The 18,123-nt window shown below is 28.7% G+C and overlaps 1 protein-coding gene across 4 annotated transcripts in view; it reads left to right on the top strand.

The window, feature by feature from the left end:
• LOC142320561 (uncharacterized) overlaps nt 1-18,123 on the top strand; it is a 105,141-nt gene that overhangs the window by 78,147 nt on the left and 8,871 nt on the right. For all 4 annotated transcript variants that reach the window (XM_075358483.1, XM_075358481.1, XM_075358482.1 and 1 more), the window contains exons 12-14: nt 6,498-6,638; nt 9,028-9,141; nt 16,459-16,597. In XM_075358483.1, coding sequence (XP_075214598.1) covers nt 6,498-6,638; nt 9,028-9,141; nt 16,459-16,597 — 394 coding nt within the window. The remainder of the gene's footprint in view (nt 1-6,497; nt 6,639-9,027; nt 9,142-16,458; nt 16,598-18,123) is intronic.

Genomic DNA, 18,123 nt, shown 5'->3' with positions numbered 1-18,123 from the left:
CGAAAGTCTAGCGCTTGCCAAACTCGTTCTAACATGTCATTTTCGATAGAGTTGATTGCATTGATTATGCAATCCTTTAGCTCAGCGATTACGTGTGGCATTGGTGGGATAAACACCTTATCTTTCACGTAACCCCAGAGAAAGAAATCACGTGGCGTGAGGTCTGGTGATCTTGGTGGCCACAGAATAATGTGTTGGTCTTCTTCAGATGCACATCAAATCCAGCACCGAGGTAATGTTGTGTTAAGATACTGTCGAACCTCGTTATGAAAATGGGCAGGACAACCATCTTGCTGTAAAATGAAATCGTTGAGTAGCTGAGGCATAAGCCATAATTGTAACATATCCAGGTATATTATGCCGGTTACTGTCGTTTCCATAAAAAAGAACATACACTGCCTCATGAGAGATCGCACAAAAAACTTTTACTTTCAGAGAATCCCGAATGTGTTTCACATAAGCATGTGGGTTTTCAGTTCCCCAAACTACAACTGATATGTGGCCTTTCATGAAGCGCTCTGGTTTTTGTAGGAGATCACCAGCAGAAGTTTTGTTAACTTCAAAAGTTTCATTAACAAAACTTGATAAATGAAATAGGCTTCTAAATTTTTCATACTGTTTACCAGCTTGATTTTCACTAATCAGCAGTGTAAATGTCCAGTAAGCTCAATTTACTTAGATTTGTCTATGTATTTCACCAGTAAATTAATTAAAATCAAGTGAAAAGATATTTAAATGACTTGCTTACTAATTGAACTTAGTGAGTGATATTCCAAGAGAGAGAGAGAGAGAGAGAGAGAGAGAGAGAGAGAGAGAGAGAGAGAGAGAGAGAGAGAGAGAGAGAGAGAGAGAGAGAGAGAGAGAGAGAGAGAGATCAAAATACCCAACCTCACATAAATTTTGGAAGTATGATTCACAGATTACTCAACTTACCCATATGTTATTTGATGTTCTCAACGTTATAAAATACCTAGCTCGCGTAAACTAATATAACAGTGATTTATTGATGAGCAATTCCTACACAAAATAAATAAAAATAAAATGGGTTCAATTTGAACACAGAAGTAAGAATATTAAAAAAAATTCCTAATAATAACTAACATAGCATCAACACTTGCCAACTTTCTCATAAACACAGTCACAAATGGTCAAACATTGAAAGCTATGATATTCTAAATATTTACAAAGAAGGGTCATGTAATTTACTCAAACATTAGAAGTAGCAACATTGAAGTTGGTAACTAAAAACATTTTGACATAAGTTGTTAAAATCCCTGTATTTTTTAATAGTCAGTTTGTAGCAGCTTCAAAGCTTTGTGTTTTTATGTTAATATATACATTTTTATTTTAAATTTAACTTATGATTACTTTAGTAGTTAATAGAATATCTAAAACTTTTAAAGGTTAATTTGATATTGTTAGAACTTCTGAAATTCTATTATTTTTAGTTTGATGTTTGAGAAAGTCAATGGATTGTTACTAAAAAAAACTTGTTGAAATTGTATTTTAATATCTGAAATTAACTTAAACGCTAAATTAATGATAACTGACTTTTCCTCAATAAGTATTGCAGTGTTTTATTACTTTGCCATTCTATGGAAGTTATTAAATATCCTTAAACTTATTTAATGCAATAGAACTCTTTTTTATGTTTTAATTATTTAGTCTGTGATGTCATATAATTATAAAAGTTGTGCAACAAGTGAGTAATATTATATCATTTCAATTCATGAAATTATTCTAGTATGTTTGCTCCAAGTTGAGGAAATATTTTCTATTCAGAGTAGTGTTTTAGGGGGGGGGGGGGGTGGAAATCAGTTGAGCCAGAATTGCATGAAAGAATTTCCCTGTGACTCAGATACTTTTTCTCTGATCTTGCTAACTAGCATTGACTTAGTCAACCCTGTGTGGGAAAGAAGCTTTTATTGTTTTGTCTGACATTTTTTAACATGTGTTTATTGTTTAAATTTTAATTGAGTATTATCAACATATTGTGTTTGTTGTAAGTATGCTGCTTACATGTATTTTATTATACATAATTAGCTAACAAACATTTTTGTTTTTTAAAATTTATTTTATTTATCTACAAATACATTTATTGTTTATCATTACAATTTTCAACATTTTATATAAAATGTATTATGGAAAATGTTTATACATGACTGTAGAAGTTAGCTTAGCATTACATCAAACTTTCTTTGTTTTTTTTAAGCTAATGAGAATATTTTTCTTATTTTTATTTTTTGTAACCAATTCCACTATTTATTATTACATTTATATTAGGAAATAAAGTTATTGATTTGGTGCAATTCATTATTACTTTCAGTTCTGATATTTTTTTAATTTAAATATGAATAGCATTTCCACATCTTCAGTTGTAACTTAATTTAAATTACATAGTTTTATGGATGCATACCAAACAATGCTTTAACTCAAAAAATTTCACGGTTCTTATACTTTTTGATACTTGTGTTGGACAATCCTCACTTAGAGACTAGTTAAGAGATTAAGTGTACCTTAATGGTTGGTGTTTATTTAAAAGGGATTAGTCATATTTTCAAAGTACTAAGAGGAAAGGAGTGAGGAAGTCGTTTTGTTAAAAAATCATAGTAATGTGCAGTTTAGAATTTCTACATTCAGGATTATTGTCTGTTAATCAATTGACATTCTGTGCTGCTGCAACAACTGAAAGGATTGTTACACTTTTTTCAGGAATTAATCCGTGTTTCTCTTCAGATAACCGATTTGTTCATATGCAACTTTTTTCAAAACTGTTGTCTCATTAGATTTTAAAGTGTATTCTACTGCTAATAATTAAGAGGGTGTCATAATTATAAAAAAATATTTTTGGTGTTAGAAATTTGACATGGATTATTTAAATAAAAAATTACAGATTCTGTTTTTGAGTTAATTAAACAAAAATATATATAAATTTCTTTGTTTTATGATATTTAGTTAAATCTGTTTCTAAATTTAAGTCTAATTTTGTTTTACATTCTGTTGATGTTTAGCAAAATTTGTTGCTATTATTAGTGTTATACTCTATTTGCTTTAGGTATTTAGAATGCTCTTTTGGCTCTTAAAATTTGTTCTTTATATTTTATATGGGAATTTCTTGATTAATTTCTGTTTATTTTTTTGGTTGTTATTGTTAATGTACATTGATGACTGTCGTGAATTTTAGTGTTTTGATTTGATGTTGTGTCAGTTTGGAAAAAAAAAACACTAGAAAAATAATTGATCAAGAGTAGCAAAAAATACTGAAAATTCATTTAGTTTAGTTCTTTTGAAAATAACTAGTTTCATTGTATTTTTTAGAAATATAATTTATTAGAATTTTTTTAGAATCTAAAAAAACTTTATATATTTTGAACTTCAGATTTAAAGAGTGTTAGATATAGTTTTTTTTTTATTGTTCATAAAATAAAAACTAAACTATATTGATAAAATGTGACATTATGCTTTTCATTTTATTTTATTATTATTATTTTTTTTAATATACGTACATGAGTGCTTTCTTAGTAATTGCTTCTTTATCAGATAAGTGTGTGTATTAAAAAAAATTCAAACTCATTTAACCTTAAAATGTAGGAAGAAAAATCTGAATTCTGCCATTTAATTTCACCAATTATCTACTGCTAATATTGATAAATATTTGTAGAGAAGAAAGTAATAATTTGGTTGTTTAATTTAATCTAAAATAAATAATTAATCTTTTAGGGACTGGTGTCGCGCTTAGCGACTGCAGTAAACTGTCCACACAGACTATGGTTGCATAAACTTATTTTAGAATTTTATCATTTGAATACTATTGTCATGTTAACATGACTAATATAATTTTTTGACCAATATATGGTGTACTTTATAGGCTTTAAACTGAACTATTTGCACTATCGATAAGTTGTAGCTAATAGCTGAAAAATAGAGAGAACAAAAACATGTTTCCAGCATTCTAAAATTAGGTTCTGTAAGTTTTGTTGAACTTGTTGCCAAACATGGCCAATTTGTTGCATTCATGTCCAGGATTTATTTCTTCTTGTTAAAGCTCTAATATCGCTCAAAATTATTGCACATATGGTGAATGAAATGGACACATATTATAGCAAGCCTCTGAACAAACCAATTGCTCATTCAAATTTACAGCAATGAAAACCAACTGACGTAGATGAACCGTATACATTTTTGAGCTTGGCCATGCTTATGCCAAGCAGAGGGAGTATAGCTCTAGAGAGCTGTGCTCTAGTTTCTATATAAGAGTACTGGTCAACAGACAGGCTCTTACATTCCCCAATATTTTCCGAAATGATGGCTAAAGACAGATATTAGGACATTATTAGTATGCTTCATTTTACCAATAAAATAAAGATAAACCACCTGGTTTCCGTCTTTTCAAAATTCAAGAATTATTACATAAATTGAAAAAAAATTTCTCTAATATGTTTTATTCTTTTCAAAATAAAAAAGTCCTTATTTGAAAAGTCTTTAGTTTTGTTCAAAGGAAGTTTTGTTTATGTTTATAATAGAAATTGAGTTTTAAAATTTGTTTTTAAAAATAAATAAATAAGAAAAATTGTTTTAAAATTTTAATGAATTAAAATAATATTCATTCGTAGTAAATGTGAAGTGATAAATCGTACAGATAATGACTACATAAAGATGAGTAACTTTAATAAAATAACCTAGTTTGAGGATGAACAAGGATTTACAGAATGTTAGTCCCAAAAAGGTTAAACTTATATAATTGAGGGTCCTTGGATAGAGTGTGTGTGGACTTGCTCACGGAGGAGGAGATTTTATGTGTGATTACGATCTATTAACAATAATACACCGTATTAAGTACTTAATATTAATTAAGAATGGATTGCTGAAATTCAGAAACAGTATTATTAGGTAGGATCATTTCTTAACTTTTGTTTTGATAATATACTGTCTGTTAGTTTCCACTGTTGTGTTTTTTTTGTATATCAATTTTTTTAAAGTTTATCAAGCATTGGTAATGCTTGTTATTGATTAAAATAATTTAATAACCTTTTGAATTTAATTAAAATACTATAAAATGAAAAAAAAAGTATAAACATAGCAAGTGTGTGTTTGTCATATTTGAATAGAACAGCTTGTATGGATGGCTGAGTTAAAATTAAATTTGTTATAGAGTTATTGTGGTCCGATGGGGCATCTTAATTACGTATATATAAATTAAAAAAAATAATAAACCACCAAACTTACTGTTATGAATAAAACTATAATTAAGATGTGTATTCAGTTTATTAATTTGTAGTCTTTCAGTTTGTTGTCTTAATTTATATAATATATAATCACTTTCTATCCATTTTTTTTTGTATTCATTAAAAAGGAAGTGTTAAAAATGTTATAACCTATCTGATTATATGTCTAACATTAACATTTAACATTTACTCATTTTTTAAATATTAATTTCTTTAAATAATCATAATTCAAGAAGTAATGTTTTTTTTTTTTTAGATGGGATAATTAATTATCATTACCAGTACTTAAAATATTTAGTTGAATGTTATAATATTATCAAATTATTAAGTTTCCTTAAATTCAGTTTTTTAGTAAGTTTTTTAGTATATATATATATATATAAATTAAATATAATTTATTCTTAGTCTCAAAATACACTGCAAACATTTTGCTTACAATTTTAAGTCTTTTTTTTGTGACAATTTTAAAATTACATCAGGATGGTTGGTGAAAAGTGTATTTATTTGTTATTTATAAATATTTAAAATTATAACTAAAACAACATTCATTGTATTGCATAGTATATGCATTGCAATGAATGTTGTATATAGAAGATAGATTATTAAAATAATAAGTAAAGATAATTTTAATTATATTATTTTTTTTATTTTGTATTTAATTTACCAAAGAGAAATTATACACTAGTAAATTAAAATGTATTCTACTGAAGTCAGTGTAATAATAATTTTTACATTAATATTATATGTTTACATAAACAATATATTTTTTACATGCAACCATCTTTTGTGTAGGTGTTGTTAAAATTGTTCTAAATTCTATTTTACCTCATTGTATATTATTGTAACTTTAGCTTATTTGTTGTTTGTTTTCAATTTTGGTGAGGTACGGTTATTTTTTGAAGTTGGTTGTTAAATGTTGTTAAGCTGTTGATAAATGTTGTTTCCTATATAATTGTATTTAGTTTTATTTTTTTATTTGATGACATTTTAATGGAATTAAATAATATTTATTGTTAAGTGTTATGCAGTGGCATGCTATATTAATTAAATATCATAGTGTCAGCAGTACATGTCAAAAATCATTATATTGTTGTTAGAGAAGTGATGTATTGTAAACAGCTGTTGACAAAAACTGAGAAAAATCATATGATATTTTGTTTTATTACATAGTGAAAATTTAACCTCAATGTTTACAAATTGAAAGTATTGTTGTGTATACTTTATAATTAAACAGTATTTATTTATATATAATAACATTTTTATACATTTCAGGGCCTACTACAGGAAGTGTAAATGGAGAAGTAGGTAGTACACCTTCTGAAGAAATTGTAAAAGATCGTGGACTTCCAAAAGCTATGGTTAAACCTCATCAGGTGTTAACTCATGTCATTGAAGGTTATGTTATACAGGAAGGTGAGATTTTCTTCTGAAATAAATTATGTTATTAAACAATTATTGGGTTAATTTCTTAAATATAACATAGTGTATTATAAAGTCATGAACATTAATCTAATATATTAATATATTAGATATTATCTTAATATAATTGCGTTTTTATCATATAGTAGTTACTACTGTACATATATGTTCTGTATTTATTTATACATTCTTTCTTATCAAGAGAATACCGTTAATTTGAAAAAAAAAACTAATTGTGGTGAATGTATTACTGGTTCTTATTTTTTTTTTATTAAACAGAGATTGTATAAAAATTGATAAAGCAAGAGTCAAACTACAAAAAGAAAATCATTTTTATTGTTAAACTGCAAAAAAGGGAGGGTTCACTGTAAATTCATGATTTCTTTATGCACATTGAAACATACTATTTCCCAAATCCAATGATTTTTTACCATTATTGTTGTCTAGTTGTGTTATTCCATAACTTGAGTGGAAAATTTATAAAGATATTTTTCAATTTTCTCTTCTCACCATTGCTCAATATTTGATATATCATTTAGAGCATTGGTTCCCAAACTTTTCCAAGTTGTAGTGCTCTTTTTCAATTAAAGTTTTTCCATGGTGCCCTACCCTAAGTAAAAGTATGACTAACTTGTAAGAGATAAAAATAAATAAAATTTGTGTATCTTCATTATTTAACTTTTTTCTTCTACATTATTAACATTAAATTAATAATTATAAATGTCTTGGTTCAATTAATTATGAAGCTTTTACAATATTTCACAGCCCCCAGTTTGACAGTTTGGCAAACACACAGTTGACAGTTTGGGAATCACTGATTTAGAGTATAATGATAATCTAATGTCATTGGACATTCAAAGTGTTCTGGTACGCAAATTCAAGAAAATGAATTAAGTTAGAGTAAGAAATATACCTATTCGGGATTCCAGAGATATTTACTGAATGCATGCATAAATTTCTTTTTATATCATCTTTACCTGATTTTTCAGATTTGTTAATATATCATATTTTCATAGTTTTGTTATTATCAAAACATACCATTCCTTTTTATACTTAATTTGATTTTTAATTTCTTATGAAAGTCTTTTCTTTTTTATACAGACAGTAAAAGAAAAAATGATCAGAAGATATTGATGTTTTATAATTCTTAAAATTTTAATTTTTGAAATCAACTTAAAGTTAAGGATTACTAAATTATTGGCAGTTGTGTATTTTTAATTTATCTCAAATTAAAAAAAAATAAAAATTTAAAGGATTTAAAAAATATTGTATGGCACAAAAATAAGATCATCTAATAGTAGTGGTTAATCAGAAAACAGTATTAATGTGCGTGAAGTATGAGGTATTTATTCTTCATTCAGTGGAAATATCCTATTGTAAGTGAATTGCTGCAGTGGTATATTATCAGCTAGTGGTATGCATTTGTTTTTTTCTATACATTCAATTACAAATTTTTCCCCATCATGTGATACGATTTCACATTTATCAATGAAAAATTTAGATTGATATGACTACTTTTATTTATGATATGGTCTACATCAAATCTGGAATGAAGTTATTGGTTTACAGCATAATCTATAATAAATTAAATTACATTATTGTCTGTTAGGATTAAAATTGGTGGGCACAAAATCCAGTCAATTCAGAAAATGTGGAAGATAAAATTTTATCCTTTGGGATATAGTGTTGTTTGTGATAGATAGAATAATATGGATTTTTGAACTACGCAAACATGTTTTCATAGTTCCAAGTCTCGGTGAATAAAACAAAATTAGTATGAAGTATGACATAGTATCATGCTTCCTGATATTTATTCAGATTGACATGTTTTGAATCCTCAAAAAAAAACAACAAAAACCAGTCAAAAGAATCTTTATCAAAGAGGCTATATTTAACAATTTTTTTTCAGATAAGGAGATTATTTATAGCAGTTTTACAGGCTCTGATTTATTTTTCTTGGAGCCATAATATTAGCATAACTTTCATCACTACTTATTGAAAAGGAATTCACTGTATCTTTTAAAGAGTTATTTGCCATTTTGAACTCTTTTTGTTTTCTTCTGAAAACATTACAAGAGCTCTTGAGTACAAAATGTTTGGTGATAACCAAAGATATGACCTACTAATTCTTTTAATAATAATTTTATCTGTTAGGCATATTTAGCTGAGATTGTGGTCTTGTTTAATCAATTCATTAACTTTTATTTCATGTTTCAAAACTGTAGTCTTTAATTTAATTGATGCTTGCACTGGACTAATATGATATTTTTAACTAACCTATGTATAAAAAAGTTATTTATTTGAAAATACTTGATTTCATGTGTAAAATATTTCTGAACATTAAATTATTTTGAAATAATATAATTGTTTTGTTAATTTACAGCTTCTGAACCATTCCCTGTGAGTAGGTCATCACTACTGACTGAATTAGCTCAATCAGCGAGAACAGAAAAAGAAAAAATACAGAATGTTATTATGGATGCTGATGTACCTCCATGTAAGTATCTGTATATTTGGTTTTACATTGGCTACTATTGTATTATAATGGTGGGAAGATTCATCCCACCACTTCTGGGATGATGGGACTTCTTGGTCTGATGGGAGTTGTGTACAACACTGTTCGTTGAAATTTCAATCTATGTATTGGTTATTTTGTTATATCTAATGCCATCTTCAGGATTAGATTTCAATAAAATTCTTTTTATCAAATTAAAATGAGCCTTTGTTGGTTGACTCTGTGTTCCAGAAGGCAAAATGTAAGTCTGGTCTTGTGCCTGAAGCTAAATAATATAGGCTTCCACCCATTTTCCTGTATTGTTCACCATCAGAGATTAGAAGAGAGTTCAGGTTCCAAACTATGTTCAATTGGTAAAGATAAAGTTTTTCATCACTAAACCCATATTTTTGTAGACTTATCTTTGCATATACTGACTGGTCTATCTCCATAAAATTATCTGTTATAGTAATTTTTATTCCAAGATAATTTTCCACTTCATATGATTTTAATTCGAATCAAGAATTTAACTTTATGATAAGCCTCATGATCTTTGAAGACTGACCGTCATCAACTTGAAAAATCATTGTTATTTCTTACTGTGATACATGCAAAAATCTGCCTTGCTTTCTTCTAGAGTACACTGCTGTAAGAAGTCAGTAAGACATTTTTATCAGCACTTCGAAGCTTGTTTAAGGCCATACAAATTTTTAGTAGTTTGCATACTTTTTGTGTTCCATCCTCATATCCATGAGGTTGTGCTGAGCACATTCTTGTTTAGTTGCCCATTGAGGAAAACTAAAAGTGCTTTGACTGTCTCTGAGCAGAAAATAGTGCTGACTGTGTCAAAATAACTAATCCTTGCATGTTGACTATAACCCTTACAGACTAGTCTTGCTTTATTCTGGCTTTATGCAATGATATCATTGTCATTATTCAAATTTTAACAGCATACATCCACCAATTATCCTCTCAACAATCTGGAGGCTTCTCTTTTAGCTGGCATGTTTGATTCTGATGAAGAAAAGAAAATTTATTTTCTCATTCATCGCTTCCTTTAATTAAGAAGCTCTGTCACTCTACACAGCCCCTTGATAATTTGAAGTTATTCCATGGAGAAGAAAAAGATATTCCTTGTCCTGATACTGGGAAGGTTTCTTTATTTGTCCCCCTGGTTTCTTATGGTATCTATCCTCATTATTCTCTGTTGCTTCTACATGAGGAATCAAATTTTCATCTGTTGATTATTCTTGTTCTTTTTAATAACACTGATAAACATAATTTTTGTTTCCAACATGCAATATATGATTTTAATTTTTTTTTTGATGCTGAAAACGAATATGAACTCAGAATATTTCTATCGCCCATCATTTTTGAAAAAAATTTAATAAAGGATTTATTCATTTTTCAATGTATAGTTAGCATTTTAAACTCCTATATTGTATTTTGTTAGCTCATTTTTTATTGTTTAACTTTGTTAACATAATTTGTAAGCTATAAATAAACAATACTAGACAAAGAATTAAATCATATTATAGTCGCATACTATGACATCATATCTAATACTGAAGAGTGAGCCTTCATGGACAAGATTAATCATGTCTGTATAGGTCAAAATATGTAGCTGAAAACAAAGGGTTGTTGTTTGTATTAAGCACTAGATTTAGGAATGAATTAATTTTGTTCAGTCTTATTGCTGTTTTAAGTTTGTTAACAATGCAGTTTCATAATGTCTCAAAATTGTGTAAATGATGTGGATGCCTATTGTTATGAACATAGTGAGTTTACCATAAAATCAAATAGAAAAAAACATTACACCTTTAGTTAAAAAAAAGCATATAATATGTACTTTCAGTGTAGAATTGGTGATCAGGATAAGATGTGGGCTACTCATGTAGTATGCACTAATTGTTCTGTATATTTAAGAGGATGGCTGAAAGGTAAACAGAAGGTTTTGCCATTTGGTTTGCTTATGGTTTGACGTGAACCAAAGGATTATGTAACCGATTGTTACTTTTGTTTAACAAGTTTTGTTTAAACATACTGTAAAATTTCCTTTATTAAAATCTGCAATCAGGCCTGTACCTCACAGTGAAATTATTCCAGTTCCTGAGCCACCTGTGAATGTATGTTTCGAAAGCAGCGATGAAGAAGAAGAGTAGTACTGAAGAAGAAAATAATGGTTTTGATTTTGAATTTGAATTATCTTCCAATAAGCCACATCTTTTATCACAAGGTTAATTAAATGACTTTGTTAGAGATTTAAATTCATCAAAAAATCAAGCTGAACTGTTAGGATCAAAACTGCAAGGTTACAATTTACTTCAAAAAAATACAAAAATGTTGGGCTTTTGAAGCCAACAAAAAGAACACTCTCAGTACTTTATTGACGAAAATAATTTGGTTTATTGCACAAATATTGATGACCTTATGTTGCACTTAGGACAAGTTCATAAACCTGAGGACTGGTGCCTTTTCATAGATTCGTCCAAGTATAGTTTAAAAGTGGTTTTACAGAACAGTAACAATATCCTTCGACAGTAACAATATCCAATCTCTTATGGTGTTAATTTGAAAGAGGCATATGATGTGATGAGAGATGTTCTTGAAAATATAAATTATAAAAAACTTAGCTGGAATATATGTGGCGATTTGAAGGTTATAGCTATTTTGTTAGGCATGCAGTTAGGCTATACTAAGTACATGTGTTTTTGTTGCAAATGGCACAGCCGAGCTAGGGATAAACATTATGTTATCAAAGAGTGGAGAAATGAGACAGCTTAACTCCAAATGGGAAAAATATTATTCATGAGCCCTTAGTTGAACCCAAAAAATATTTTTACTCCATATCAAGCTAGGACTAATGAAAATTTTTGTAAAAACAATGAAGAAGGATAGTCCTGGATTTTTGTACATCAGGCAGAAATTTCTGAATGTAAGTGAAGGAAAAATTAAAGAAGGAATATTTTTTGGTCCTCAAATAAGAGAGTTGATCAAAGATGATGTGTTTAACTCATTGTTAAATAATGTAGAAAGTGCAGATTGGGCTTCATTTAAAGATGATTGTTAAAAATCCGACAAGTGATGAACATGGTGTGAATGTTTCCACCAAGACATTTCGGTGATGGAAAGCTGCTATAAAGGGGAAATTGAATACTAACATGCTAGCTGATTACAGTTGTACATTAATTTGGGATGTGCCTGAGGCTATTTATAAAAGAAAAGCATCAGTGAAATCATTCTAACACAGGTATGGCCATGCAAAATTATAAATTTTACAGATTTTAACTTAATTTTTTTTTAAAGGTAATTTATTTACAACTAAGGGTGATAGAAAAATTGTATTTACAGATCTATAATGTATGAAAAAAAGCAATTCAAGAAATGGTATAACAGAAAAACATTAAAAAAAAAATTTTGCTATCATTGTAATCAACTCATCTTCTGGCTCCTTAGGTCTTTCAGTAAGGTTAAGAAAAATTATGAGCTTCAGGTTCTTGTAATGTTTCCTGTCTGAACTTAACAGCTTTCCAAGCAATAACTCTTTACTTATCCCGAAAGTAGACTCTATAACCACAGTCTGCATGTCCCACCATATATCCCTTTTTGCATCAAATTTTCTTCTTTTCTGGTCAGAATCCAAGCAAAATATTCAGGTTCCAAGATGATTGATATTCACTTCCCTTTTCAGAAATACCTCAATAGGGGCCTTTCCTTTCACTTTCATTGGTGTTGTTGTATGGACTGCTTCACCCCCAGAGTTATTTGGGTTGATGGGGTGCAGAATGCAACCAGGATCTTGCCACTCACAAATGAATCCTGTCTTCTCTCTCAGCTGCTCCACATTGTTGTAGAGTATAAGGTGCCATCATAAAATGCTGGAAATTTATTTCTTAAGTGTATTTATGAACACTTGGATTATCACATTCTTTGCCAACATCAGTGCAGAGCTCTTTTCAATACTAGTTCAGCTTGAGTCTTCACCATTTCAATAAATAATGCAGTTTTTCCTTCACTTAATCCTTTCTTCTGAAAAGGTAAGTTCTTCCTTACACTGTACTCTTATATACTTATACGGCATGTCCCATGAAGAAACAAAGAATCAAAGAAACTTACAAGATATGTTTTACTGGTGAAAATAATGAAAAAAGTTCATATAAACATAGGCCTGAAAACTGTTTGTTTTTGAGTTACGTCTAATGAAAGATTTTTCCTGGATTTCAGCTCTTCTGATAAAAAGAAGCCCTCCTGTAATTTTTGGGACCCAAATTAAGGAGTAAAGTTGGTGATTTCTTATGTAATTTGTGCTGGGAAAGGATAAAGCAGGTCCTCCAGTAATTTTAAGATGTCTGACGTAAAACAAAATTCAGTGTCGAAAAATAAGGTTTTATAAAACTTAATTTTTTTACTTTTGTTTTTCTGACATCATTGAAATAAAGTAGTCCATGAATTGCCAACTCTAAGTAAAAAAATACCACATCGCTTTGATAACATTAAATTCATATCTCCAGCAATATAAAAGAAAAACAGCAGGTCTATCTTCTGTCTAATGTTTTAATCACTGAAAACCACCTGCTGTGCTACCATGTCATGTAAAACTCATAAAATAAAGAGATTGGTTACAAAAACTATTTATTGTGACAGCAAAGGAACAAAAACACATAAAAATTTAATGAAAACACAGTGCAACATTAAATGATTAACAAAATATGTAACAAAAGATGAATGATTTGTTAAGGAAAATCCACAAGAAATATATTATAAATTTAAATCAGCCAATTAAAATTTGTTGAAGTTCTTTATATACTGTTTTGTGGTTTTCATGAAATGAATATTCCTTGTAAGCATCAAGTTTAAAATCTTTACAATGCAATTAAAAAATCTTTAAAATCTTTATTTGCAATTGTGTTAGATTTAATGTTGTCTTTTATGTTAAGTGTAGGCTTACCATATGTCTGGGATTAGCCCAGACAGTCCTGGTATTTTAGTGCTGTCTGGGGTTTGAGAATTTTATGACTGCTGAGAATTTGTTTTGATTTTAGACCTATATGTTCGGACATTGCGCTTTTGAACATTCTCTTACTGGTGAGCATTTCAGCTGACCTTGGAATAAACGTTGACGTCGATTTTGGTGGTGGTGTTGCTACCGGTCTTGTCACAACTTATTACTTATTCATTTAGTAACACAACCAGGGCAATGAGTTCATGTTGTTTTCGTGTGTGAAGTAACTTGTCTACATGTTTTTGATCATTTTATCTCTATTTGTTTTTTGTCTCATCGTTTAGCAATGAGCAAAAGAAAATGTATATTTAATGCTAACCTGCAACAGGAATACAAATGTTTGAAATTGTGTAATGACAGTAACAATGAACGTATTTTTTGTACACTATGTACTGAGAATTTTCTGATGCACATAAAGGAAAGGTTGATATTGAAGACCACACGAAAATAGCTAAACATGGAGTTCTATTAATGCTACTGCTTCAGAAAATATAAGAGATTTTTTTAAAGCCAAAGATGGGGATAACAATAACGGTGATCTGGAGTATGTTGCTAACGAAGCTACATTTTTATACCACAATACTAGACACAAACTCAGTTTCAAAACATCAGACTGCACACTAAACTGGTTAAAAAGTTATATGACCCAAAATTTTCATCTGCTAGAACCAAAACCAAGGCAATTATTGTTAACGTTATTTCACCATGTATATTTGATAACGTGTTGTAGGCTTTTGAAAACATTAATTATGTAACAGTAATGATGGATAGCTAAAACAGAAGTGAAGTAAAACTTGCTCTGATCTTTGTAAGATATTTCAGTCTGGAGGAGGGAATTCAAGTTAAACCTTTAAATTTTGATGAATTGCCTGGTGAACCTGCTCAAATTTTGACTCAGTATCTTTTGCAGTGTGTGAAAAAATAAAACTTGAAGAAAAGTTTGTTTGTTATACTGCTGATAACACTAACAGTAAATTTGGTGGTGTGAAGTGAAAGGGGAGTGAAAATGTATTCAGAAAAATGCAAAATGATTTAGATAGACCTATTTTAGGAATTGGTTGTTCAGCAAACATCGTACACAATTGATTACAAACAGCATGTGATTCTCTACCCCTGGACACAGAAGTTATTGTTATAAAAATTGATAAATATTTTCACATATACTCAGTAAGAGTAATGAAGAGTTCTGTGAATTTGTGGAAACAGATTACAAAAAAGTATTATCTCATAGCAGCACAAGGTGACTTAGTTTGTTACCTGCAATAGAAAGAATTCTTTCCATTTTTGATGGCCTAAAATCATACTTTTTATCTTGTGACAAATGCCCAAATTATTATTTGATTTTTGAAAATCTAGAAAGTGACGTGTTTTTGAAATTTTTATTTGCATCTCTACAGTTATTTAATAATGTTGTTCTGAAATTGGAAGCTAATTCTATCACAGCAACAGAAGCATTTTAGACATATTCTGAATTAATTTGTCAACTTCAGGAAAGAAAAACCCACAAATTTATACCATCTTCTGCCAAAGAATTGCTATGCATTGTAAAAGAAAATAATGATGTTCAGGAACAAAAATTCTTCTCAAGCGTAGACAATTTTTATAATAGAGCTGTGGAGAACCAGTTTTGATAAAGTTAGTAAGTTAATAAAGCTGATTTAGAAGAGAGTGCACAAGTTGTTAATGAAATCACAAAAGATTCCATAAATATTGGTGACCTACCTATTTGTTGAACTTACATTATTGAACTAGGTAATTCAAAACCAAAGGGTAGGTTGTGGTTCAAGTTCTAAAAAATACTATGGAAGAAAAGTGAATAGCAATTTTTAAGGTGTTTCAAAAGACTGATATTTCACGTTGCAATATTTCTAAAATGGTTGAGTTTGCGATGTCTTTGCCTGGGACATCTGCTCCAGTTGAGAGAGTTTTTTCAATTACAGGGAACATTTGGTCTGCAGAAAGGGGTAGACTTTCAGTATATACTATTAAACATCGGCTAAATGTTAAAATTAATTCAGAACTTTCAAGTTGTGAATTTTATGGTGTAATTAAAACAAACAAACCATTTCTGAAAAGTACAACTGAATAAATAAAGTTGAGTGTTTCAGTAAACTGTTAAGACTTTTAAGTAATTTCAGAAATATGTCGGGTTGGACATATTTAAAAATATGTTAAGCTTAGTTAAGTGTATTAATTTTTATTTAAAATAAATGTTTAAAAAAAATTATAATATTAATTTTATTTTATTTATTAAATTGGGTAATTCTTTTTTCATTATATAAAAAGAAAATTATAAAAATGTTTTCATGATGTTACAGTGAAGAAGCAGAGAATTGATAGTGCTAGTGTACCTAAGAGAAACAGTGATCTTGCAAAATGTGAGTTTTGTGGAAAATTGGATCTTCGAGCGAAATTCAAAAAGTCAAAAAGATTTTGTTCTATGGGATGTGCAAAAAGGTGAGTTTGTGTTTGAGACTGATGATATTTGTGTGTTTGCATGCAATTATTTAATGCATAATAATTATTTATTGTGGTAGGGACTAGCCTTGCGTGATTCACTTTTACTAGGCATCTTTATTTCTCTGTATTGCCAAACTACTCTTGCTTATATGACAAAGTTTTGCATATCATTCAATAAGTATAAGGTGTGAAAAATAATGTTAATTTATAATAATTAGCAATAAAATTATTGTTAAAACTCTTGATACTTTTATTTTATTAGTGTATTATTTTCAGGTATATAGTCACAGTCTTATGTAAAAGTTAAATATTTTTAAAAAATTTTCAAAAAATAGGAGGTTCTCGTAATTGTTTATTAACAATAGGTAAGCTTACCTTGGTAAGTTTTTCCAGGTGGCTTATCTGTAAAAATTTTTAAAAGAAGAAAAGTTGCGATTACCTTGTTAGGAGAAATATAGAAGCTTTGTTGTAATAACTAAAACAGAAAAAACATTTTCACCATTGCTTTGTATTTGGGTTTTAGGGTATACTGATGTATTGCCTGATAGCAGCTTGGTATTCAAGGATATTCAGTGAAAATTCAAAAAAAATTAGTGGCCACATTTGGGTAAAAATAATTTTTATTCCTGCATTCCAGAAAACCTTAGCTTGCACTCAGTTGCAATTTTTATGTGTTCCTTTTCTTATTTTAATAAAGACAAGTTTCTTGCAAACAGGTTTTAATTCGCAAGGAAAGGTTTTTTTTATAATTATGGTCATATTTTAAATAGAATAAACCTTAAAAATGGTAAGTAAAATAAATAGTAACCCCCATAAAAAAATTAAAATCTAAAACATAATTCTTTTTTAATTCTTCTATTTGAAGTAGATTAAAGATTAGTTTGTTTTTGCTAATTGTTTTTAAGCTGGTCGTGACTTCAAAAAGTTGAATTATAAAGAATTTTTAAGTTTTTTTTGGTAAGATTATAAGCATTAATAAATTCTGGATATTGTTGTTTATTTATATGTTTTGGGGAGATCCAAGCAGTCATCTGATGACTGCTTGTACATATACTAATCTGTCTCATTAACCGTTTAATGATACTCTTTCACAACTACATGTGAATACCTGTGTTATGTATTGACATTTTTATTTTGCTCATAAATAGTAAAAAAGATTTTCACTGCTTTTTTATTTCATTTACTTAATTTCTGAAGCAGCTAATTTAGTACCATGTTGAGCTGATTCAGAATTATTACTTGTAATGTTGTAATTTTATAGAAAACAATTTTTTTTGCAATAAAGCTTTATCTTATTTGTTCAAAAATACTTTCAATTTTGAAAAAAAGTGCATTTTACATTCTGATGAAAGAGATGATGAAACAGAATAATTCTAAATAAATAAAATGAATGCATAAAAAATGGAGTTTATGAAAATATCTAAAACAATGAATTTTATATTATTAAAGAAAGAGAAACCAAAAATGCTATCAAATTATGATGTAGCAATTATTTATTTATACCAACAATACAATCATAATAA

The sequence above is a fragment of the Lycorma delicatula genome, chromosome 2 (assembly GCF_047948215.1).
Source record: "Lycorma delicatula isolate Av1 chromosome 2, ASM4794821v1, whole genome shotgun sequence".
NCBI lineage: Eukaryota > Metazoa > Arthropoda > Insecta > Hemiptera > Fulgoridae > Lycorma > Lycorma delicatula.
The sequence above is the reverse complement of the archived record's forward strand: the minus strand, read 5'-3'. Positions and strand labels throughout refer to the sequence as shown.